Here is a 25,434-nt window from a genome sequence, read left to right as displayed (position 1 = left end):
AGTATGTTTTTATTGATGTGATTTATTTTGAATCACCGCAAGCCAGCTGTGCTGGGAGCATCAGTATAGAGTTATAATAAATTAAAAAATTAATTGGCACATGGTTACACTTCATAGACTGGAAGTACACTAGAGTCTAGAACAACCTTTTGTTAAGACTTTTCACGACTGCAGTTGGTTAAAAAAGAAAAACCAGCCCAAAGTCCTCTTCCCGCCTTCCCTTTCAAAATCGCCAAGTACCCCAAGGCCACATACTTTGGCTAGGAATAAGGCACTCTGCACACGCTCAGAAACACTCCTATTAGAATTTGCCCTGGTTTGGAGCCGAAATTAGGAAACAGGACAATTTACAAAAGATCTTCACTACTGAAGAGAAACTGGGTGATATGGAGAATAAACCTGTATAAACCTACACGTGTCTCGTCATCAATTCTCTACGAATTTCCGCGCCGTTCTATTTGCGCTTGCGCAAACTGTTACCCGCGTCTTCTCATTTCTCCCGCGCAACGTTTCGTGATATTTCGTCACAACGATAGAGATAAGATAAAGACTAGAAGAGACACAGCTTGTCCTTCCGGTAGCAACCGGAAATATGTATAGCCACAGTATGTGCAAAGTCTTATGTATTTTGGTGTGAAATAACAGTGAAAAATCACGCCGAAAATGCTGAGTAACCGTTTCTTAGAATCATCATAGAATCATAAGATAAAAATAATGAATTGTGTAAGGTTACATCGGCCCTCACATGAGAGCTTAAAGTGCGCGCATGCGCCTTATCATTTCGTTCGTAACGTCCGTTTTTCTATTCCAACTACCCGGTCCCATAATAGAGCATGCGCAGTTCGTCACGGGAAAAGAAGGCTGCTATTGGGCGAACGGGAAGGAATATTTCCCAGCATGTCCCGCGAACTCTCAGTATTTAACCCTTAGGCGGCGGCAGAGAAATTCTTTCCATGGAAATCTTCAGATCTGGGAGGTAAGAGGTGTTTGTGTGTAATCCGGAGCCATCCGCGCTCTGCGGGGAATTGCAGCATTAGAGGCCTCGTGGAATTCTTGCTCTCCCTTCTTTCCATCTTCCATTGTGGGTATTGGCTGGAGGGGCGCAGTTGAGAAGGGGCTTAGCAAGCAGGAGGCATCCGGGGGGGGGGGAGGACGGTAAATATACTTCCCCATCTTCGACAGACTATTGCATGTAGCTTAATCTCTCTCTCCGCTATATTTCTTGGAAATGAAGTCCTACCGACCTAGGAAAGCGATAGCAAAAAGCGAGAGGGTCGGTTTGCCCGTTCCCTAGACGGAGCGGATTGCAATGGTAGCAAGAATGATCCGGACTGACATCGGGTGACTTTTTCTGCAATGCTCCCTCCACTATGCGAAATTTCCTCGTGGTGGGAAGGGGATGCAAGAATTCCATATATTGTTGGGCGTGTTTGCATTTTTGTCGAAATGTTGCACTCTGAGCTGCTGGTGCATAACTGGGGCGCCAGTGAAAGCGTTTGAGGCGCTGCAAAGTTATAGGGCGGGGATTCCCGGCCCCGGGCCGGCCAGAGCCTCCTTGTTGGCGGCAAGGAAAGTTTCCCGCCGCCCGCTCCAGCGAGCGCCTCCGTGCAAGCCGCCGCTCCCGCCATCCGGGCAGAGGCCACGCCCACCCTTGAATACCCCGTTGGGAAAGTTCTGGAGATTTGCCCGGGGAGGGCATGGATCTCAGTAGTGTAGAACAGGGATAGTCAAACTGCGGCCCTCCAGATGTCCATGGACTACAATTCCCATGAGCCCCTGCCAGCATTCGCTGGCAGGGACTCATGGGAATTGTAGTCCATGGACATCTGGAGGGCCGCAGTTTGACTACCCCTGGTAGAATCCCATAGAACAGGAGTGCCTCTCCAGATTTTCATGGACTACAGTTCCTGTGATCCAATTCGGCAGGGGCTTGTGGAAGTTGCAGTCCATGACCATTTGGAGACCCAGTTTGGCCACTCCTGTGAGTACAGTGCAAGGCAGCCATTTTCTCCAGGGCAGCTAATCTCTGTAGTCTGGAGATGGGATGTCATGCCAGGGGATCCCCAGGTCCGAGCTGGAGGCTGGCATCCCTATGCATGAGGCTGTTGAGGATATCCCTTTCTGCTGCCCCCTCTCACAAGCCCTGCCCACACCTCTTAAGGAAAACTGGTGCTGCAGGGCATGAGCTAGATTTATGGGGTGGCCTTCTGAGGGCAAGGTTGGGCTGGATGAGGGTCCTTATCTCCCCCCCCCCTTTTGTGAGCATAGTGCACCCTTTCTTTTTTGCCATTAAGAAACCCCTGAAACATTCAGGCTTTTGAGAAATTCCCACCGTGAACATGCCCACCCAAGAACCCTCTTCTTCCCACCCCCTCCAGGCCCATCATGGGCCATTTGGTGTGTGTGTGGGGGGTGTCTCAGCATGACCATATATGGTCATATTCACCCAATAAATGTTTTAACAAAAAATTTAAATTAAAAAATCCACCCATTTTGGGAACCCTTCCAGGATCTTCAAGAAACCCCAGGGTTTCATGAAACCTTGGTTGAGAAAGCCTGGCTTTGAGTGAATTCCAACTGACAAATCTTTCCCTCCACATACATCTGGTACACCTAAAATAAATATTTATAGCAGCTAATTTTTGTGTCCCTCTAAAGTGGGAACAGTGGGCTCTTTCCACCCTGCCTCCCTCAACCTAATTACATCCTGAGAAGTTTGCCTTGCTTGGTTGCTCGCTCCCAGGCAGCCTGCGCCACCCCACCCCCTTGGCCTTCCAGCCCAAGTCTCCTTTCAATTATATTTAAATCCTGGGCATCAGCAGCAGGAAAAAGTTATGCAGGTTGGTAGCTGGCTGCATGCACAGACTTGGGAAGGGGGAATTTTGACTGCCTGTTGCAGAACCTGTTTTTTTCTCAGCCTATATCATCTCTCTCTCATACATGCACGTTAATTTGTTAAATAAAATGTGAGTCCAATGGCACCTTTAAGACCAACAAGGTTTTATTCTAGGTGTGAGCTTTCGTGCGCGTGGATACTTCCTCAGAGGATGAACTAGGAATCGTCTGAGGAAATTTTATTTACTTATTTAGATTTCTATACCGCCCTTCCCTACGGCTCTGGGCGGTTTACATTAAACGTGGAATACTTACATAGAATATTATAATAATACTATAAATAACAATTATCACATAGCATGGCATAACATAATCATAACATAATACGGAATAATAACACGGAAGCTCACACCTAGAATAAAACTTTGCTGGTATTAACGGTGGCATTGGTCTCAAATTTTGTTCTGCTACTTCAGACCAACATGGCTGTGCACCTGAGTTTGTGAGTTAGGGACTAGCTGCAGCATGAGCAGGGAAAATGGGTGAGCTGCCAGAAGCAGCCAGGCTCTGCTCCCTTCGCCTCATAGAGTTTATTTATATTTCAATTCAATTTATATCCAGACACTCCCACTCAGTGGCTTGTGGTGCGTAACAATAGTCCCCCAGCATGAAAATCCCATAAAATAATCCTTAAAATCCAACCCTTGATGGCAAAAGCACTCCCCCTCCCCCAGTCTCAGGTGTGCTTTCTCCTCTTCATTGAAAGTATTCTTTTTTAAAATAGTATGAAAGGGCTGGGGGAAGATGCTGCACATTACAAAAAGAAAATGTGGCTGTTTCCATTTTGATGCCCCAAACACCAAAAGTGGAAAGCAGGCAACAATTGCTCAATCCCATTTCTTGTACAGATCGTTGAGGAGACTTTCCTTAGTTAAGCTCGATCAAGGTTTGCTATGCTACATTGTATGCTATTCCCTTTGCACGTACCACTGAAGCTAACCTCTCATTTAGAAGAAGAGTTGGTTCTTCTATGCCGCTGTTCTCTACCCGAAGGAGTCTCAAAGCGGCTTCCAATCGCCTTCCCTTTCCTCTCCCCACAACAGACACCTTGTGAGGTGGGTGAGGCTGCGAGAGCCCTGAGATTACTGAAGAAGAAGAAGAGTTGGTTCTTCTATGCCGCTTTTCTCTACCCAAAGGAGTCTCAAAGTGGCTTCCAATCGCCTTCCCTTTCCTCTCCCTATAACACACCCTGTAAGGTGGATGAGTCTGAAAGATCCCTGATATTACTGCTTGATCAGAACAGCTTTATCAGCGCAGTAGCTTGCCAGATTAGAAGTCCACACTCCTAACCACAACACCAAACTTGTGTATCATTTTATTTTATTAGTGAAGTGATGCCAGGCATGCTATAAACAAGTGAGAGCTTTTTATTTTAGACCCACCGAGGACATTTATCCAGCCCACCCGGGTGTTTGACTCGTCCTGGGCCTGCAGTTCGCGTTCGTGGAATTTGTGCTGCGCTATCCAACTCCTCTCCTTCTCTCTGTCTCTCAGCTCCTCCTCTCAGTCTCGGCTGTGATTGGACGAGTCACGAGCTTGCCTGTGCAGAGCTTGCTGCTGCCTGAGGACTGAGGTAAGAACAAGTTAGGGTTTTTTGTTTTTGTTTTTGTTTTTTGTAGTTAGGGGGGGTTGTTTTTTGTTTTGTTTTTGCATTTAGTAGTGTGAACTGGAAAGGTGGTGGAGGGACTGGCTCTGTAATTGTGCTGTTTCCCGCACTGTACCAGTGTGAGCCTGAGGTAAAAGCGGAGTTCCACCAATATGGGCACTGATCAGACTGCGTTGATGGGAAGTGCAGTCTACATGTCTGTGTGGGCAGTTATTGCTGGTATATTGTTTTAGTAGCGCTCTGTGTGTGTATTGATTTATTCAAGGCGTGAGCTTTCGAGTGCAAGCATCCTTCATCAGACTATGATCTTACATGACAGGGAATATATGTAACAAGGTCATAGTCTGAGGAAGAGTGCTTGCACTCGAAAGCTCATGCCTTGAATAAATCTTTGTTGGTCTTAAAGGTGGTACTAGACTCTGATTTTATTGTGCTACTTCAGACCAACACGGCTACTCATTTGAATCTAGATATATATGTAGGTATTTTACTAATAGCAGTTTTGAATCCCTAGGAAACAATGATATTTATTTCAAGAAATAGCAAGATATCAAGAAAGAGAAAAAATGACTCTGCGTGTAGGACATTCAAAGAACAGTGGACTTACGATTACTTTTTCGTGGAGTACAAGGAAAGAGCTGTGTGTTTGATATGCCAGAATATAATGTCTGTGTTCGAAGAACACGATTTGCGTCAACACTATCAAACTCGACATAAAGATAAATATGATGGTTTGGTCGGAGAAGTGAGAAAAGATGAAATATTAAAGCTGAAAAATACATTGACAACTCAGCAAAATACTTTTGCAAAGCAGAAGCAGCTAAATATTTCATCACTGCAAGCAAGTTTTCAAGTTGCCAAGCTAATCACGTGCACTGGCAGACCATTTTTGGAGGGAGAATTTGTTAAAGAATGCCTGCTTTCTATTGCCAAAGTGATGTGTCCAGAGAAGGCTGATTTATTTAGTACAGTGAGTCTTTCAGGTCCTGTAATTACACGAAGGATTGAAGAAATGGGAGACAATTTGCATCAGCATTTGCAAAACTCTGCAAAACAACTTTCCTATTTTTCCTTGGCACTTGAAAGTAATTATGTTCGTGATTCTGCACAACTTCTCATTTTTATTCGTGGGACGAATGACTATTTTGAAGTCACAGAAGAGCTTGCTGCACTGCAAAGCATCAAAAGAACCACTACAGGAGAGGATATCTATGAAAAGGTTTGCCAAACTCTGAATGGTTTGGAGCTGGACTGGGCTAAACTAGCCAGTGTGACAACTGATGGTGCTCCTAGTATGGTGGAGTCTAAGAAAGGAGTAATTGCTCGCATTAACCAAGAGGTGGACCAACATAACCTTTCTCATCCAATAGCCATACACTGCCTCTTCCACCAACAAGCGCTGTGTAGTAAATCACTGAAGTGGGACTCTGTTATGAAAATTGTGGTCTCTTGTGTTAACTTCATTAGAGCTAATGCACTAAACCACAGACAATTTCAGGAATTTCTGTCTGAGCTAGATGTTGATGCCTATGAAGATGTTCTGTACCACACAGAAGTTGGTTGGCTGAGTCGAGGGAGAGTTTTGAAACAGTTCTATGACTTACTTCCACAGATTACAGCTTTTCTGCTTTCAAAAAACAAAGAAGTACCAGAGCTCAGTGATGCAGAATGGAAATGGCACCTTGCCTTTCTGACAGATGTAACAGAGTTCCTCAACAGTTTCAGTGTGCAACTTCAAGGAAAGGGGAAGCTCATCTGTGATATGCGATCACATGTGAAAGCATTTGAAGTAAAATTAGGCCTCCTCATCAAACAAGTGAAGGAGGCAAATTTCTGCCATCTCCCCACAACTCGGAATCTGCTAGCGGAAAAACCATTGGTTGCATTCCCAAACGAAACATGTGTGGATTCACTGGAAAAGTTGCAAAAGGAGTTCCAATTTAGATTTAAAGAGCTTCATCTCCATGAACAGGGCATACAACTTTTCCGTAACCCATTTTCTATTGACATTGAAAATGTGGATACAATTTACCAAATGGAGCTGGCGGACCTGCAGAATTGTGACTCTCTGAAAGATGTATTCAAGTCAAGCAGCCTTCCTGATTTCTATGCATCTCTCCCCTCTGAGACATATCCTAATCTCAGGAACCATGCACTCAAAATGGCAACCATCTTTGGCAGCACATATATCTGTGAACAGACTTTTTCCAGAATGAAACATCTGAAATCTCCAACCAGATCTAGACTCACTGATGCACACTTGCTTCACTTGTTACGACTAGCAGTGACAAATATGGAACCGGACATTGACCATCTCATTAGCCAAAAGCAAGCCCATAGTTCCCATTGAAATACTGGTAAGTTTGTTGATTTAACTTGTTCTTAAAATGAAGTATTGTATTTGTCCCCATTTTGTTTATTTCCTTCAAAATAAGATATGTGCAGTGTTCATAGGAATTTGTTTATAGCTTTAAAAAAAAACTAAAGTCTGGCTCTCCAACAGTCTTGAGGGACAGTGAGCTGGATTAAATTCTGTGCTCCCCGATGTGCAACCAACTGTGTGACCTTGGGCTTGCCACAGCACTTTTAAGAGCTGGTCTGACAGAGCAGAAATAGAAACAGAAGATGCCACTGCAAAGGCTCCCTTTGGTGAAGAACAAATTGATAGCCAGCCCAGAGAGCAGGTAATGTTCTGTTCATAAAGCAAAGCAGGCCAGTTTCTAGTTATTTGAGATCTCCCGGCCCTACCTGGAAGTTGGCAGCCCTAGTAGCAAAGCAGATAGTTTGTGGTTCTTGGGAGATCGCCAGGCCCCACCTGTAGGTAGACAACTAGCAATGCTGTTCTTATATTAATACGTGACAGCCAAATGTAGATGGGATGGGGATGGCCCAGGAGGAGACAGTGAGGCCTGGTGACATCACATCCTGTGGTGTGGGAGTGGCCTGGTCACATTTGGGGAGGGGGGAGCTGGGAGGCATGGCCAGTTGACAGCTCTTCCAGGGTTCCTCAAAGCCTGAAAATAATTTAAGGAATTCCTCCTCTGGCAGAAGGTTGACAGACTGAATCAGGGCCTTCCTGTAAATACAATACCTGCATGTGGATTCTGATGGTAGCCAAGTTGGCGTGAAGGAACAACGAAATTTGAGTTGGTCTTAAAAAGCGCCTCTACGCTTGGAAAACGTCTCAAAGACAATTGGCTTTGCTCCTTATGGTGTGCTAGCAGCTTCCCATAGCTTGTCTCTTTTTGAAAGCACTTTATGGGATGCTTCCCGAGTACCTTTACCATCCCTTTTCTCCCTCTCCAGAACAGAGCCCCCCTTTTAAACACTGTGGTATTTAGCAGTTTTTAAATATTACAGTGCTTAACACAGCAAATAAACTTTCAGAACTTCAGAAGGCACTTCTTTTCCTTTGTATGGGCTTGTATGTGAAGGCAGTTTCCAGTCCTAACTGGGTGGGTTTGCATCCCTTGGCACATGGGCAGGATTTTTCCCCTAGTCTTTCTGTGATGAAACTTAACACAGACCTGTTCTGAAAATACTCTGAAGACATTGTTTTGTTTCTGAGAACAGACTTGCCTTTGTGCCGCCCACTGCTGCCTGGCAAAATTGTTTTATGGTCATGTTCATGTGGCTTTGCACTCAGCTTTAACAAATTGTTAATTTGTTTTTACAGGTCTTGCGCCGCCCCCCCCCCCATTCCGTGATGCTGCTTTACAGGTGAGGAGTAGCCCAGCTGTTTCTACTGCTCCTTTTCCCAAGCACTGATCAGTTGGCTAGTAAATGTCAGAGTGCATAACCAATCCTTGGGTGCAGCGAGCTTTTGTTTACTCAGAACTTTTATCAAGCAGGAATTTTCCCCTTGGCTGAAGGAAAGTTCTATGCTACAATGAAAGCTTGCTACATTACCATTGTGCAAATAAAAGTTTATAATGGGGTAGCATATGGAGAGCCCCTGGGTTATAATTTGTTATTTCATGGTGGTGGTGGAAGGACTACAATGGGCAGTTGTAAACTACCTTGCTGTATCCTGATGTTCAAAGATCATAGCATCATAGGTCATACTGGGCCATCTAGTCCAACCCACTGCTTAATGCAGGATCAGTCTAGAGCAGGGGTGGCCAAACTGCGGCTCTCTAGATGTCTATGGACTGCAATTCCCATGAGCCTCTGCTAGCATAGGTGAGCTGGGAATCATGGGAATTGTCAGTAGACATCTGTGAGAGCCACAGGTTGGCCACCCCTGGAAAGCATGCCTGAGGGTGTTTGTTCAGCTGCTGCTTGAGGATTAGCAGCAAGGAGGAGCTCTCCAGCTCCTTAGGCAGCCCATTCCAGTGAGAACAAATTGTACTGTAAAAATGCTTTTCCTAATATGCAGATACGGTTAAACATTTGATGCTGGTGAAGCTGTTACCTATTGGGAAGTCACTTGCTGCTAGTAATAAAAGAAAGGAGGTGAATTAGGTAGCCAGTTGGCTGCTTGTAGCTTCATGCCCAATGGCCTCTTAATGGCTGAGCTATCTAGAAGGGGGGGGGGGGCTAAAAAACGAAGTATCAGTTGCAGTATTGTTTGTGGGCATGGTGTGCTACAAAGATGAGATTCAGGAACTCTCTCTTTCTGACATTTCAGTGGAGAAACCCTTTACCAGATTCTGAGTAGCACAGGCCCAGGTCAAGGGGTGGGGAAGGTATCTTCCCTGTCCATAAAAAGAAGGCTGGCTTGGTTTCTGTCCGAAATTCCTAGGAAACGAGGGCTGTTGAGAGTTTGTTTCCCCTATAATGATCAAAGTAAGTGTAACATTCTGTTGTATATTTTCTTTATTTCTTGCCATTCAGGTGTTGCGAACAGTTGGCTATGGAATCTACATTTCATGTGAGTCTGATCTGTTTTGGGGACTGGTGGGGTTGGGTGGGTTGGAATTTTCATGGCAACCAAGAGGCTAGTAGTAGCTGCTGTTGTTTGGTTGAGAAGCTGCAGGCCCTTGCCTTCTACATCACTCTCTATACTGTTGTCAAATCCACAACCCCAGAGTCTGGCCTGCAGGTAAGCTAGAAGACAGTGTCTGGACATAACTAGGGTACTGTGCTTTGCTGTTATCTCTCTGCCAAATTCCTGAAGGCCCATCTTTCCAGGAGGGATTGGCCTGGGCCCTGCTCCATTCCTCTTGTGTTCAGTGATGTGTACAAAACTGACAAGCATATATCTGATTGTCCGATGATGTCACCTGTATGTCTGAGAACACAGTTTGGTCCTGCAAGGTGTGGCAGGGAATCAAGCAGCATCTCAAACACAGAGGTGCCAACGCAAACTTTGATTTGTTTCAGGGCAGGATGCGTGTTCCCTAGCAACAACAGAATCTCCCGGCAGCCTTTACAGGTACGTTTGAGACTGGTAAGGTGGCCCTTCTGGGCCAAAGTGTAGCACAAATGGCATCTTCTTGCCAGAAGCCAAATTGAAGAGGGTTGCCTTTGACCCTCCATGGTTTGAAATGATGAAATGTGTTGTTGGACGACGCAAGTCGCATGGCAGCAGAGTTACCAAAGCCCTGATCAGACTGCTGTCCTTTTATGTAGAGAACCTTTCTGCTCTGGTCTCGCTTTTAACCATAGATATTTTGGGTTTTTCTGTCTTTTCTTTACAGACATGAAATGCCCCTCGTGAAGCACGGTGAGTGATCAGCTCATTCTTCCAAGTTTCTATACAATTGAAATTATTTTTGGGACTCTCTCGTCCAAGATGTGTTGACTTTTTAGTAGGGGATTTGGATGTTTTTGCTCACTGCTTTAGTGTGGACAAGAAGCTTTCATTTTCATGGAATCCAGCAGAGCAGGAATCAGAAGCTCATAAGTTGGCACAGCTGTTGAACTGGCATGATTCGCTTCATTTCCCCTCCACCTTTCAAGTGAGGATCCTAAGTGATCTGCCTTGTTTTCTCATGCCCATTTTTATCCTCCCCAATAACTCGGTGGGGCTGAATGTGTGGTTGTCCCCACATCCCCCCCAGCAAACTTTCATGGCAGAACCAGGGGTGTTGAAGCCTTGGTATCCAAGCCCTCTAAGCACCAAGCTAGTTCCTGCTGGAAATATTTTTGAAAACAGCTGTGACTTACTAGCACGGTAATGGGGCAGAGAGTAGACCTAGGGGTGCTTTAAGCTCCAGTTAGCTACTGGGTCTTCCATGAAAGTGCATTTTGGAGGCAGTATGTTTTCTGTGCTGGCAATTATCCTTAGAATCAAGGAACTGGAACGGACCTCCCAGGTCATCAACCCCCTGCACAATGCAGGAAACTCAATACTACCTGTCCACCCGCAGTGACCCCAATTTCATGTCCAGATGATCCCCGCCCCACCCTCCCAAGAATCCCTGGCCAATCTGGCCTGGAAGAAAGTCTCCCGATCCCAAGGTGGCAATCAGCAGTCCCCTGGGCATGCAAGAAAGGGCCGCAAGAACTAATCACTGACACAACCCCTCCTGCACACTCTGTTCCACTGAGGAACTGCTATAACTATCAGGAACTTCTTCCAAATGGTTAGCCAACAATGGTTTTGAATTAATGTCAACCCACTGGTTCTGGTCCGACCCTCTGAGGCAGCAGAAGACAACGCTGCTCCATCCTCTATGTCAGGGGTAGTCAACCTGTGGTCCTCCAGATGTCCATGGACTACAATTCCCATGAGCAAACGCTGGCAGGGGCTCATGGGAATTGTAGTGCATGGACATCTGGAGGACCACAGGTTGACTACCCCTGCTCTGTGACAGCCCTTCAGGTACTTGAAGCTGGCTATCCTATCACCAAACCCCTCGCCGTCTTCGTTGCTGTCCTCTGGATGTGCTCCAGTTTGTTGCATCCTTCAATTGTGGACCCGGAAACAACACAGTATCCTCAGTGAGGTCTAACCAGAGCAAAGCAGTAAAATCCCTTTGCGCTTATTTTCTCTCCGTGAGCAAATGCCAACTGCTGGGCCTGCAAACGGGTTTTGGTCCTCAAGCTTCCTGGGAAGTGCTGTGGTGTGACTCCCTCCTCTACCAGCTGTGGCTTCTTAGTGATGAGACCCATACCGCCCCAGTCTGATCTCTGTGACTGAGTGGTTCCCTCTGAGCCCAGTAGCCCAGCAGGATTTGACAAGAGGTCCGAACACCTTGTCTTAACCACATTTCTTTGCTCAATTGCAGGGCGTGGCCATGTTCCGGATTCCAGGCCTATGCGGTTGGGTGCCGCTCTCTCCATCCACCAGGTGAGCATTCTTTATATGGAGGGGAATTTAGAGTAGGTAGTGAGGTGACCTTAAGCCTTCAAACGACTGTTTGGTCCCGATGAGGAAAACCTGCCACGTCTTACCCTCTGTCCTGGCGCCAGAACCTGCAAAGGTTGAACCCACTGGGGCCGGCAGAAGGAGAGGAGGACTCTGCTCCAGAAGGAACAGTCTGATGGGACATTCAAGGGCGTTCTTATGTGGCTGCTAACATGGGCCAAGGATGGTTAATAGACTACTGTGGCTGTTCAGATGTCTGTGGACTACAACTCCCATGAGCCCCTGCCAGCATGCGCTGTCAGGGGCTCATGGGAGTTGTAGTCCACAGACATCTGGAGAGCCACAGTTTGGCCACCCCTGGACTAAAAGGGTATTAAGAGCCCTGGCTTTTGTGGCAGCTGCATTGGCTTGTTTTTTTGGGGGGGCCAGTTTATAAAAAGTGCCTGTTGGTGGATTTAGCAAAAAGAGGCCATAAGGCTGCCAAGTGCCAGCTGGCTCGTGTACATTTTGTTCAGGTTTTCGATTGCTGCAAAATGGTGTGGTTTTTTGTTTTTGCCACTTTTCAGTGCACTGGCCTGTGGAAGGTCTTTGTCCAAGGAATGAGGAGCCCGTCCTGCCTCAAAGCAGAAAAGTGAGTTTATCCTGCAGACCTAAACTTCCTCTACTCAGATCTCCGAACCCTGTCCTGGTCTCCCCACTGACATGATGATCTTCCTTTTGGAATCTCGTTCGGCTGAATGCCCTTGTTGAGAAGTGGAATCTGAGCTTCAGTCGGGAGAAATGAAACGGGTGCTAATGAAACGCCTCTCGAGGCTACTTTTAAAAGTATGGCGCAGGCCTCTCCAGTGGGTCCCTGACCCCTTGATGTTAGCAGATTGCTTCCTGACCAAGTGTATCTCAGGAACTGCTCCAGTGGGCAAACTTCAGGCCTCCAATTTTGCAGCAGGAATAAAATATTGTCAAGGCGGGTGTGGGACTGATTAGTATAACTCCAGGCGTGGGATTGTGTGCATCCCCCTACCCACCTGAAAGTATTGCTTTGTAGAAGGACTGTTGTTACCTTTACCCCAATTCCCATCTGTTTTTTTTTTTTTAATCGGCAGTTCTTCGCATAGTTATGAACTTGGGCTGGAGGAGAAACGTCGTAAGGAGGCCCAGCTGGTAAGAACAACTTGCAAGGCCATGGCTATAGCACTGGGGAAAGAGCCAAGGTCACCCGACTAAAACCTGCTTAGGATCCCTAGCCCCAAAGAGGGGATACTGGCCTCGATCAGGGCCTTTTTGACCTTCACCTGACGGAACACTCTGCTGAATGTTTTGCTGAGCCTGTAAGACAGGTGTTCCACCAAGCGTACGGTGGAGACCAGAACAGACATAGAGAAATATTGGCCTCACTGCTGAAATAGAGGGAAGATCTGCCTCTCCAAAGATCTGTAAAAATCCCCCTCCCCCAGTTATGAAATGGGATCTCATGCAATGTATGGATAAGGTTTTTTATTACTATAATCAGATTTTTATTATTTTAACCCACGGTTCACAAAAATAAAGCTCTATATAAGAGTATTTTGAAATAAACACAAAGAGTTTGCAGTCCAGCGCCTGTTCTTTCTTGGAGTTTAGTGTGCAGCCTCAAGATTGGGTCCTCCCTTTCTCTCGACTTGAGAAGGTTGAGTTGGTGACATGAGCCATGGCTTCATAGCTCCAGCACAGGCTGCCTCTTACTAGGTCTGTCTAGAGCAGGGGTGGCCAAACCCTGGCTCTCCAGATGACCGTGGACTACAATTCCCATGAGCCCCACTGCCAGCACAGTTTGGCCACCCTGGTCCAGGATATTCTCCCTCTTGCAATTTTTTTTCCTTTCTCTGCTGGGCGCTGGGGAGGTTGCATCTCTTTAGCTAAGCAGGTTAATTGTTTCCCATTATATTTGAGAAGAGGCGTAGTAGAGGATTCTTCTCCCAGTGTCTTTGGAATTTCCCGTGCCTCAGCTGGAGCAGCTGCAAAGCCAGTGAGGAAAAAAGCTCTCCATAGAGAAGGGCCACAGTTTCCGCAAGCCCTTAGAAGCTTTGCTGCTGCTGCCATGCAGTGCTTGAATGACTTTCCTGCTGCAGTTTTAATGATGAGTCTAACTAGCTCACTTTGATGTTTTTTACCTAACAATGAAAACATTAGAACAGCTGAAAAACTGCACCCGACGGAGGACTTGCTTCTGTGTCTGGCCCTGGGTGAACGGCTGATTTCCTGTTCTGTGTCTGCTTTCCTGTTTCAGGTGACAGGCTGACGTTTGTGAGGGTCGCAGGTGGCGTCAGATGCAAGGTGAGTGTCTGCCCTGCCAGGAAAAGCTGCTTGTTTATGGATCCCGTGGTTCCAGTGATGAGATCCCTACCGCCCCAGTCTGATCTCTGTGACTGAGTGGTTCCCTCTGAGTCCCGGGTTTTAAGGTGAAAGCAAGAGATCGCTACAGCTGTCTAAAACTGTCCTTAAATTCTGTTTTATTGTCATTTTTTAGGAAGCTCAGATTGACTTGGGGCTTCCAGGATTCTCACCTTGACTGCAACTGTACCCGCAGCACGAGTTACTGTCTGTCAGGCCTGAGGCCTTTCCTATCGCAAGACTGCTTCAGATTGCAGTGGGTGTCGAAGCCCTTGCATCTCACGAGCAAGGACCCTGGCACAAAGGTAACTATAGTCGGACACTGTTCCTGGTTTGGGAGTCTTGTGCCCCCGCATATTAATTTTGATGCTTGGAAATGGGGCGGCAGGAGGGGGGGTCCCAATGAAGAAACCTTCTCGTCTTACCGTCTGTCCCGGCACCAGAACCTGCAAAGGTTGAACCCACTGGGGCCGGCAGGGGGAGAAGAGGAATCTCTGCTCCAGAAGGAACAGTCTGATGGGACTCGTACAGGCTTCTTATAACACGGGGGCTGCCTGGCCTTTTTGAGCCTGTGGGCATCATTTAAGTTCTGACGCATGGTAGGCATACCCCCAAAATGGCTGCCTTAGGAGGCTGAGCCAGCCACAAAATGGCTGCCACAGCTTGTCTCCAGTTGTGCCTATCAGCTGGTGTGGCAGCCAACATCCCACTTGACACTGACAGTTTTTAAAAACTTGGTGCTAGGGGATATTGGTGGGTGATGTGGTGGTCACAGGCACCATAATGTTGGGGACTTGTGGTACAGCAGCTCATTTTTCGGGTTTTCTTTTAATTTCTCAGGTCTGCTGGATGTCCACCATTGCTGAAAGTTCATCCTTAATACTGAACATACCTTGTTGGCCAGAACGTATCATGAATGTTTTAATTGGAGGTAGCTTCAATACAATACTAGATGTAACGTGAAAATAAATTGCTTAACCATATCAAATTTGTGCCAGGATGCTTGTCTCCTTGTCACAACATGCCTGCATTGTCTACCTGCTGGTTGATAAAGAAATATGGCTGAGAATAAAGGAAAGCTTCATCTGGGGCGGGCCAACTGTGGCTGTCCAGCTGTCTGTGAACTACAATTCCCATGAGTCTCTGCCAGCACATGCTGGCAGGAACTCATAGAAATTGTAGTCCACGGACAGCTGGATAGCCACAGTTGGCCCGTCCCTAAATTATATGGCCAGATGACAAATTGCAGGGACACAAAGACATGCTCAAAACATAAAAATGGGGAGCTGGGATTGGCCCATATTCCTGATATACTGGTGTAGACTCCACTGAAGCCTCCCTGTTCTTTGCATTGTAGAGAATGGAGTACTGAATTCAGGTGCAAACATGATTCTTGGAGACCTTGCTTGGAAGGGGCTGTAGAAAAGTCATCTTGTTTTCCTGTGGCCTGATGATCACACATTCTTTCATGTGGGGAGGCGCTAGAGATCTTTGGGGCGCAATATATCTGTAACCTGTTGGCTTCATGGATCACAGTGGGTCAGTTGGCCACTGCAGAAGTCTTCAGTGTTCATTAAGAAGTGTATCTGACACCCCCTTGCTTCAGAGGGGGGATGAATGTGTGGAAAAACTCTGTCCTGCAGTGAAAGTAAGTCTTCAGCTTGCCATTGGGGAAAAGCACACAGAAAAGTAATTTCCAAAGCCGTTGAATTCTCCAATGCATGATTGTAGGAGATAAGCAGAATTCTAGGGGGGAGGGAGTTTACTTCTCCCCAAGTGTGCAGATAATTGAATTTTCTGTCAGGACTGACTTAGTATTGTTTCTCTGCAAGTTGGTCATGGCTTGATCCATACCAGTTCTGGTCTTGAAGCCACAACACATCCCACCCACCTATAGAACTTCATAGCATCCCTTACATAGTTACTGTTGGCGTTTCTCAATTTCGTTGCTGTAGAGAAACCCCTGAAACATCCTTCAGGTTTCAGGAAACTGGAAGGGATGTCAGAAGGTCGCACCTCCCTGCCACATGTCACATCACCTACACTCCTGGATCTGACTACATGCTCCATCACCTACCCCCACCCCAAAAATACCAGGAACTGTTCAGTGGCTTACTGCTGGCCTTGGAACAGGGCTGCAGTGGGAATCTAGAAGAAGAGTTGGTTCTTATATGCCGCTTTACCAGAAGGAGTCTCGAAGCGGCTGACAATCGCTTTTCCTCTCCCCACAACAGACACTCTGAGGGAGGTGAGACTGAGAGCCCTGGTATCACTGCTCGGTCAGAACGAAACATTGGACTCAACTGAAGGTTTCTTCACTCCATTGGGGTGAAATCATCCACATCCTGCCCAAGGGATAGAGTGCACATTCACACATGCATTATTAAATAAACCAATCTGACATGGGAATACAGCAGGGCTTGGGAACAACTGAAAGGTCAGACTCTGGTCACCAGCTAAGTAGCTGCAAGAAATTTGCATTATAATTGCCCTGCCTAGGCAAGCAGAGGCCTGACCTAACCATTCTGGATAACTGCTCTACTGGAGAGAAGGAACATTCAGGTAAGTCCAATGTTTCGATTCATGATTTCTCATTTGCATGGTGTACAACATGTGTGACTCCTCATTTGCACCACTGAGTCCTTTTCCCAAAAATACTCCTTCCTCCATTATGTTCTCAGATTTCTGTGTGAGTTTCTAAGTGTTTTTTAAGTTTGCTTGTACCCCTTCAATTCCCCTTAAGAAAAAGCATTCCACTGAGTCCCATTCCTCCTCAGGCTCCATCCCCAGATCACCATGAGTTTCCCAACCTTAATCTAAAAGCTTTACCCCCTCCCATTCCCCACCGTGGCCAGAGGAGACCAACCCTAAGTTGTATTGAGAGACCGCCTGCCTGCCTGTACACCCATAAGAGCTTTACGCTCTGCCACCTCCAACTGGCTGCGGATCCCTGGCCCCAGATTAGTGCATCGGACCTCAACAAAGGCCAGAGCCCTCTTGGTCCTGGCCCCCACCTGGTGGAACAAGCTCCCTGAGGAGATCAGAGCCCTGGTCGAACTTCCACAATTCCGCAGGGCCTGCAAAAGGGAGCTCCTCCACCAGGTATTCACTTGACCAACTCGGAACATCTGCTGGGCCCCCCCTCAGATGTCCTTCCCTGACTGAACAATTTGATCCCCCCTCAGTGTTGTTATTCGTGTTGTGAATTGTGACTTGATAGATTGTTGTGATGTTCTATTGAAATTTATGTTATAGATTGTCATAATGTTCCATGTAAATTTATGCAGCGTTCCATGTAAACTGCCCAGAGCCATACAAAATGGGCGGTATAAAAAGCCAAATAAATAAAGATGTCTGCCAAAACCTGGAACTCGTCGTGGTTGGGATGATCAATTTGACCGCAAAGTGTGGGAATGACAAGTACGCACAGAAGTGGGTGCCTTACTATTTTACCGGGTTTTACAACAGCAGACCTGGGCAGGTGGAAGTTTGGAAACATTCGTAGAATTGCCACCGTAGCGATTTTCAGGGCCAGTCCACAAAAGAACCTGCAAAACGATGATGCAGAATAAGTGCCTTGTGCCCAGGAATGTTAGGTGGAATTATTAGGTGGCACCTTGAAGAAGGAAGCGTCTGAGTACCTGCATCCTCTCCAAACAAATGGGATTATGCCTCTTTTTCTGAGGCCTGGAGCATCGCGCAGGTACATTTCAAAGCTCCAATGCAGGGAGACCTCCAGCATCTAGCCTCAAGCTTTGCCCACAACGCCCCTGCCTGCTGAAGCAAGCAGGGCTCCATTTTAATCCCGCTGCGAGTGGGGGAAGAATGCAAATGAAGGGGGCCTAGAGCTTGCAGCCTGTCTCTTAGGCAGGAGCTCTTCTGTTGCACGTTGGCATCTTGGTACGCTGAGCATAGGAAGGGGTTAAGCCTAGCAAAAAAAAGCTGGGTCAGCCTTGAAATTTCTACCTGATTACCTCTTGCGTAACCCCCGTCTCCCTGGTCACTGCTTTCTTTCCCAGCCCGAGCTGTGTGGCGTTCTGAGGCCCACACTGGGCGAGCCTGCTTCTAAAAGCAGCCGTTGGCAGCTGTCCTTCTGGGCATCCACCCAGCAGCTAGCAAGGCCGGGGAATCGGCACAGGCTGGAGCGAGCTGGGGCCTGTTGTGGTGGCTGGATGAAGCCCTCGGCCTGCCCGCTTTCTTCCAGCTGCTCCCTGCCACAAAGATTTGTCTGTGGGGATCCTGACGCACCTGCCGTCCCAGAGATTTGTGATGGGCCACCACTGTCTGTGCCTGGTGTTTGCTCTAGTTGCAGCCTCTCCCCGCTATGTGGGAGGGGATGTGCCTGTGACAGAGGTCCCTGTTGCACGCCGAGGAGCACCGTGCCTGCTGGACGAGAACCCAGACCCACAGGAAGGGCTCTTGGCGGTGCCCAAATTCAGCGCTTGTATGCTACGTTGCGCCGCCCAAGCCATGCTGGGGATAGTCAGCACCAAGCCAAGCACCTCGCTGAAACTCAACGAAGGCAGGGAAGGTAAGGGAGATTTTCCCCCATTGGTGGGTGGGCGTGGAACCTGGGAATTTTATGAGGATCCCTGGAAGGGAAGAAGCCATTGCAGCTGACTCCCAGCCACGTTGTCTATTGGAGGGTGGCAGGAAGCGATCCATAACTCCTCCTTGGTACAGCCTCTGGCCCACCTCTTGGGGCATCATGGGAACTTGGCTTGCTCAATGAAAGAGGGCGAGCAGCTCCTCGACGTGGTCTCTTGCCCCACTATTAACTCGCTCTATAATTTTTGGCAAGGAACTTTCATGATCAGCATTGAAATAAATTCCTGGGGGGATGCTTTCCAAAGCATGAGAGATAACTGAGATACAGTTTTTCATTAAGATTGTGCCCTTCCATTCGCAGAATATTACTGGTGCTCATTCCTAGATCAAAGGTCCTAGACCAAATGTATCTGCGCTCTACCAATTTTGGGATAATGGGCTCTTAGATACTGCAGCTTCCACATCTACAGACTAAGGATGATAATAATACTTTGTTGATACAAGAGATGTTAATAGGGTTGTCAGATCCCGGTTGGGAAATGCCTGGATGTTTAGGGGTGTAGTCTGGGGCGGACAGGGAACTAAGTGGAGTACAATGGGGGTAGTCAACCTGTGGTCCTCCAGATGTCCATGGACTACAATTCCCACGAGCCCCTGCCAGTGTTTGCTGGCAGGGGCTTGTGGGAATTGTAGTCCATGGACATCTGGAGGACCACAGGTTGACTACCCCAAAGTACATTTGTCAGTGCATCCAATTGCTCTAGGGGAACTGATCTCCATAGATTGAAAAACTGTAATTCCAGCAGATTCCCAGGTCCCACCTGGAGGCTGGCATCCTTAGATGTCAAGATTGGGGGCAGGGGACACCAAAACAAACAAATGAGCAAAGTCCCCCCCCCAAAATGCTTTTTGTTCAAATTTTCTGATGGAAAAACTATAAATGTTGGGGAGTAATAAAAAAAAAATTGTATGGAATATTTTATCTTTTTGAATGAGTTAAATACTTAGACATGTTGAATCCAAGATGTATTTCTGCACCTGGAATGATATATACTCTTGATGAGAGGAATATTCATAGCTTTCCTCGTTTCTGTACACGTGCATGCCTTCCTGTTGTCTTTTTGTCTTGATGTGCTTGATCTTGAGGACAAAAAGGATCAGAAGGAGGTGGAGCAGAATGCACCAAAACCTCTGAAGAAAACTGAACGTTTTATTGAGAATTAGGGTACGTGTGCTAAAGACAGCATAGGGCATGTCAACTTGCTTGCCTTTATAAAGTTATAAAGGCAAGGAAGCCTTTATAACTTTATAACTTTTAAATTGGGTTAGATGATTGTGTCCTTGCAGTTTTATATGCTAAGCTGTAATGATGCACTTTAGGTTGTTGAAGGAGTCAATTAAGTTTAGATTGGATATCTATTTAAATAATGTATGTACTTCAATATCCCCCAAATTTTCTGTTCTCCCCGGGAAGGGGGGGGAGACCCCCATGGCTTCAACATAGTTTATATCTGTAGTTGACACTATTACCTCTATTTCTACCACTACTAATACTGACAGGTTTGTGGTAAGGATTAAGCTGAAGGGGCTGGAGCACCTGTGGATCCAGGTTGAAGCTTGGCCTCTGCAGTGAAAGAATCTCAAGTTGGCAGGTGTTTGGGGGAGACCATCAATGTCCTGAGACTATCCAAAGCCACTTTTCAGGGTTACAAGATGCTCTCTTTTTAGAGGACATGTCCTCTTTTGTTGGTGCACATCCTCTTTTGGACTCTTTGGGAGAGCCAGTGTGATGTAGTGGTTAAGATCCTCTGATCTGGAGAACTGGCTTTGATTCCCATTCCTTCACATGCAGCCAGCTGAGTGAATGTGGGCCAGTCACAGTACTCTTAGAGCTGCTTGTAAATTGGTTTTGTCAGAGTTCTCTCAGCCTCATCAACCTCACAGGGAGTCTGCTGCTGGGAGAGGAAGGAAAAGCGACTTTGAGACCCCTTTGGGTTGTGGAAAGCAAAGTATAAGGTTGGAAGGTTAGGATTATTCTTAGTAAGTAGCAATTACTGCAGCTTAAATAGCAGGGCTTCTTAAAATGAGATTTCTTATAGTAATGGCTTGTTTGTTAAAGTCAGTCGGGAAATAGGGACTCTTTTTTGCTTTTCAAAATATGATAACCCTGTCTTCGCTGTAAAGCATCAGATTCTCTCAGAGTAGAAGCTGATGAAGAGTTGGTTCTTATATGCTGCTTTTCTCTACCCGAAGGAGTCTCAAAGCAGCTTCCAATCACCTGCTCTTTCCTCTCCCCACAGTGGATACCCTGTGAGGGGGGTGAGGCTGAGAGAGCCCTGAGATAAACTGCTTGGTCAGAACAGCTTTATCAGTGCCGTGGCAAGCCCAAGGTCACCCAGCTGGCTGCATGTGGGGGAGCGAGGGATCAAGCCCAGCTCACCAGATGCTGCTCTTAACTACAACACCCTGCTGGCCACTTGACAGGGCTGTTTGATGAAAAACTGGAGGCAAGGAGAGAACAACATGCCATGGAGGGAAAATGGGATCGAAATATAATGTAATAGGCAAGTGAGTGAGACTGACCAATCTGTTCCTCTCAGGCAGCTTCATATACTATTTCTGAGGGCCCTGTTCATCTGGTTAATTTTCTCCCCTTTCTTGACAGGCGAGGATCATGAATTCTGCTGGATGCTGCATCTTCGCTGCCAGAAAGGAGAGATGCTCACCAAGGCCTTCATCCTCCTCAACTTGGAGCCACCTCCAGATGGAGCTCAGCCACCTCCCTACAGGCTGCTCCTCACTGCCCCTCCCTCGCTGCGCCGGCAGGTGCGAGCCCACCACGGCAGCCGCGCCACGAGGCTGCTCCCGAGAGAAACCTGCGGCCTACGCTTCGATGTGACTGAGCCTTTCCGTAGCGCTGAAGGGGGGCTGGCTGCCGAGATGTGCATCAGGGCCGTCTGTCCCGAGGACGATGCCTGCGGCGGCTTGTCTTTGGCGTTCCGGTGCCCGCCCTTCCTGGCTACGTTGTGGCGCAGTGTGCCTCGGCCTGATGGCTAGGTGAGAGAAAGGCAGGCAGGCACGCAGGCCGGGCTTGCTCCATGATGGAGGGAAGCCTAGCTAGCAACTCTCGGGAGCAGGTGGTGAGGGAGAGAGCGTTAATTCACACGCACAGACTCCTTTTCAACCACTGGTACACCCTGAAGTATTGCAAGAGATTGTAAAATCCTGTGAAGGTGGTGGTGTTAGCACTCCTTGTCAAGACTGGGGAGAGAAGCCACAAAAGGGGATGGTTATTGTCTCTTGTTCAGTCATTGAACCGCAAACGGTGGGTGGGATGCTGGGGTTACCTCATTTGCTAGAACTGTTACCACCCCATTCTCCCGCCTTAACTTGACTGAATCGTGGTGTCCAGCTCCCTTTGTCAATTCCCCTCTCAGTTCATTCCTTTGTTTTTCTTCATCCTTTTCTTAATTCTTGGAAGACTACTGATAAACCCTGAACTAAATGCTATCCCCTGTTACCTGAAATAAAAATAAATAAGTAGATGCGGGAAAAGCTTTGTAATGCAGTCAAATCTCCTACTGTGTGAGGCTTGATAAATCAGTTAAGCCCCTAGAATTGGCTTCTCCAGTTGACTTTGGGCATACAGAACACACCCAGTGTTTTAGACTAGCACCTTACTCAGGATATCTGCGCTGCTGCATGGAATTATCCAAGAAAGTAAATACAGTTCACTAACATAATTATCAAAAGTGTTACATGTTTCTGGCACTCCATTCCAGCTTACTAACCAATAAAAAACAGTACAGAAATCAAACAGAATGAGATGTAAATTTAGGCCACGGCTTCCAAATAATCCCAAGCAAAACCAAACAGATTAGAGTCCAGTAGCACCTTAGAGACCAACGAAAATTTCAGGATGCTCAAAATAGAATAATCTTAAACAAGAAAAAATAAATCTATTGAAGATGCTGAAAAGGCATAAAAGAAAGTGCCCTGTTCTGATTTGGATGTGAGGGGTAAAAATCAGCTCCACAACTTATTAATCTATATTATTGATCTTGCCTAGCTTTTGCTCTCAACAAGAAGGACCCACCAGCTGCATGTGGCAACAAAACAAAGAAGCTGACATTTGAGGCTACTTGTGGTTATCTGGACCTCATTCTGGCACTGTCAAAATAAAGAAGATGAGTTGAGTTTAAGTAGCCTCAGACATAAGGCTTCCTTGTTTTTATAGTTTTTGTTTTCAAGCAGGATAGGTTACAGTGAGATAGCACCACTAATAACTATGTTAAAACATGTGGACAATTAACAGTCCACAACAATAGCAGCAACAGGAACCACCAGCGGCATAAAATCTCAAAATGCATCCTGAAAAATCATACCTCAATGTAAATAGTAACAGCAATGAAGCTTATGTGAAGAAAAAAATCAAGGTGTCGTTATGTATTCCAGTGTCCCTCCAGTGGTCATCGGACCGGGTCCTTTTTAATACTTACATGATCCACAGAAATTCTATAGGTGTTGCTTTCCTTATTGCTGCATCATGTGCTGTGATGAAAAGCAGGTGTGTGTCCAACACACATAGGAGTGTGTATATGATTACTCACTATGTATATATATGTTTTTTCTAGATATGCCTTAAAAACTCAGGATATTGTTGCTGAAAGAGAGCCTTCCTATCCAGGGCCTATGTAAGACTCTGTATATCCTTGGGGAAAATTAGTTTGATGCGAAACCTAGAATTCAGTTAAGATACCAACTTTTTTTTCCTGGTGGTGTCTCCTGCATCAATCAATTTCAGAGGCTAAGGTGTCATGTAAGCCTTGGTTTTGCCATTTGCATGATACATTTTAAAAGCACAGGAAGAGTGTGGAATGCTACATAGTGGATACTGAGCTTAAAGGGCAAGAAGTGTAGGGATGGACCCTCTGCCTGTTTTGTGCTGTTATATTTTCAGTGATGCGAACAGAAACTTCTAATTGATACATATTTGAATAACACTATTTATGCTTCTGTATTTAAGAGTATAAATTATCAGCTAAGAATCTCCAGTTTGCATCTCAGTTCAACAATAAATATCCTGGTGTGTAAAGCTCTTTTTCTGAGTGTTTGTGTGTGTATTAAGTGCCATCAAGTCAATTTTGACTTAGGTGACCCGATGGATTGATGTTTTCTAAAACACCCTACTGTTAACAACCTTGCTCAGGTCTTACTCTGCCCTGGTTCAGCCTCACATGGAGTACTGTGTTAAGTTTTAGACACCACAGTTGAAGAGGAATGTAGACAAGCTGGAGCATGTCCAGAGGAGGGCAACAAAGATGGTGACTGGTTTGGAGACCAAGATGTATGAAGAAAGGTTGGGGGAGCTTGGTCTGTTTAGGCTGGAGAAGAGACGACTGAGAGGGGATCTGATAGACATCTTCAAGTATTTAAAAGGCTGCCATATAGAGGATGGAGCAGAGTTGTTCTCTCTTGCCCCGGACGGACCAGAACCAATGGGATGAAATTAATTCAAAAGAGATTCTGTCTCAACACCCGGAAGAAGTTCCTGACAGAGCAGTTTCTCAATGGAACAGGCTTCCTCGGGAGGTGGTGGCTGCTCCATTTTTGGAAATTTTTAAACAGAGGCTGGAGAGCCATCTGACAGAGAAGCTGACACTGTGAAGTCTCAAGGGGGTGGCAGGTTACAGTGGATGAGCGATAGGGTTGTGAGTGTTCTGCATAGTGCAGGGGGTTGGACTTGATGACCCAGGAGATCCCTTCCAACTCTGATTCTATGATTTTTGCAAGCTGGGGGCCATAGCTTCACTTGTTGAGCCAATCCATCTCACACTGGATCTTAATCTTTTGATGTCTTCAATATATTTAGCATTGTCTTTTCCAGTGATGTGACCAAAGTACAATAGCCTCAGTTTATTTTATTTATTTAGATTTTTATACCCTTCCATATGGCTCTGGTTTAGCCATTTTAACTTCTAGGGAGAATTCATGTTTAACTTGATCCCACCAACACTTAAAATGAATAAACTTTCTTCCTGTCAGCTATCTTAATTGTCCAACTTTCACATCCATGTATAGCAATGGGAAAGAAAAGTTAAAACCGGCAAGTATGACAAAAGTTAGTTAGGACAAAAGCCAAAAATCCAATCAAATACAGTGATAAGTATGTAGTAGCACCGTTTATTTTAATAAATACATTGTTGAAAAAAGATCATCTAGTTCTCAGAACTCAAAAACTCAAATACTTTGGCCACCTCATGAGAAGGAAGGACTCCCTGGAGAAGAGCCTAATGCTGGGAGCGATTGAGGCAAAAGAAGAAGGGGACGACAGAGAATGAGGTGGCTGGATGGAGTAATTGAAGCAGTTGGTGCGAACTTAAATGGACTTCAAGGAATGGTAGAGGACAGGAAGGCCTGGAGGATCATTGTCCATGAGATCGCGATGGGTCGGACACGACTTCGCACTTAACAACAACAAGTTACCAGAATAGGGGTGGTAAATAAAACTGTTATGCAATATAACTACTACTTTGGATGGATAGCAGCACACAGACTGATGGAGCTATCACAGTTCTGCAGGCCCTGTAAAATGGAGCTCTTCCACCAGGTCTTTGTTTGAGGCCAGGGCAAGTTAGATCATAGGGCCCCCCAGGCTGAGCTAGGTCATTGGTGGAAGGGGACAGGACAAACATCTGGTTCGGTCGGAAGTAGGGTTTTTTTTTTTTTGCTGCTGGATATTGTAACTGTTTGGGGAGGG

At 46.3% G+C, this 25,434-nt stretch overlaps 1 protein-coding gene, 1 long non-coding RNA gene and 7 other non-coding genes across 11 annotated transcripts; all 9 read left to right on the top strand.

The window, feature by feature from the left end:
• Positions 1-870: 870 nt before the first annotated feature.
• Positions 871-15,240, top strand: LOC143831333 (uncharacterized). Of its 3 annotated transcripts, none has more exons than XR_013228839.1 (13): positions 871-976; positions 4,272-4,468; positions 5,016-6,858; positions 8,178-8,221; positions 9,338-9,374; positions 9,827-9,878; positions 10,144-10,169; positions 11,677-11,738; positions 12,323-12,387; positions 12,860-12,917; positions 14,023-14,069; positions 14,323-14,431; positions 14,967-15,240. It is a non-coding gene; the product is annotated as an uncharacterized LOC143831333 (long non-coding RNA). The 3 variants fall into 3 exon arrangements; XR_013228829.1 differs by having other exon boundaries at positions 872-976; positions 14,263-14,431; positions 14,967-15,238; XR_013228835.1 differs by having other exon boundaries at positions 895-976; positions 4,390-4,468; positions 14,263-14,431; positions 14,967-15,236.
• Positions 9,088-9,162, top strand: LOC143828112 (small nucleolar RNA SNORD26). The gene has a single exon (XR_013227512.1). It is a non-coding gene; the product is annotated as a small nucleolar RNA SNORD26 (small nucleolar RNA).
• Positions 11,540-11,608, top strand: LOC143828121 (small nucleolar RNA SNORD31). Its single transcript, XR_013227516.1, has one exon. It is a non-coding gene; the product is annotated as a small nucleolar RNA SNORD31 (small nucleolar RNA).
• On the top strand, positions 11,813-11,938 carry LOC143828133 (small nucleolar RNA SNORD22). The gene has a single exon (XR_013227520.1). It is a non-coding gene; the product is annotated as a small nucleolar RNA SNORD22 (small nucleolar RNA).
• Positions 12,455-12,525, top strand: LOC143828116 (small nucleolar RNA SNORD30). Its single transcript, XR_013227514.1, has one exon. It is a non-coding gene; the product is annotated as a small nucleolar RNA SNORD30 (small nucleolar RNA).
• Positions 13,865-13,939, top strand: LOC143828108 (small nucleolar RNA SNORD29). Its single transcript, XR_013227509.1, has one exon. It is a non-coding gene; the product is annotated as a small nucleolar RNA SNORD29 (small nucleolar RNA).
• On the top strand, positions 14,115-14,185 carry LOC143828126 (small nucleolar RNA SNORD31). The gene has a single exon (XR_013227518.1). It is a non-coding gene; the product is annotated as a small nucleolar RNA SNORD31 (small nucleolar RNA).
• On the top strand, positions 14,524-14,649 carry LOC143828130 (small nucleolar RNA SNORD22). Its single transcript, XR_013227519.1, has one exon. It is a non-coding gene; the product is annotated as a small nucleolar RNA SNORD22 (small nucleolar RNA).
• Positions 15,241-18,006: 2,766 nt separating the features above from the next.
• LOC143831322 (uncharacterized) lies at positions 18,007-23,773 on the top strand. Its single transcript, XM_077324352.1, has 2 exons — positions 18,007-18,657; positions 21,340-23,773. The coding sequence occupies exons 1-2, from the start codon at positions 18,396-18,398 to the stop codon at positions 21,729-21,731; spliced, it is 654 nt and encodes a 217-aa protein (XP_077180467.1). The 5' UTR covers positions 18,007-18,395; the 3' UTR covers positions 21,732-23,773.
• The last annotated feature ends 1,661 nt before the right edge of the window (positions 23,774-25,434 follow it).

The sequence above is a fragment of the Paroedura picta genome, chromosome 1, assembly GCF_049243985.1.
Source record: "Paroedura picta isolate Pp20150507F chromosome 1, Ppicta_v3.0, whole genome shotgun sequence".
NCBI classification, from domain to species: domain Eukaryota; kingdom Metazoa; phylum Chordata; class Lepidosauria; order Squamata; family Gekkonidae; genus Paroedura; species Paroedura picta.
This window is presented reverse-complemented; position numbering and strand designations above follow the sequence as displayed.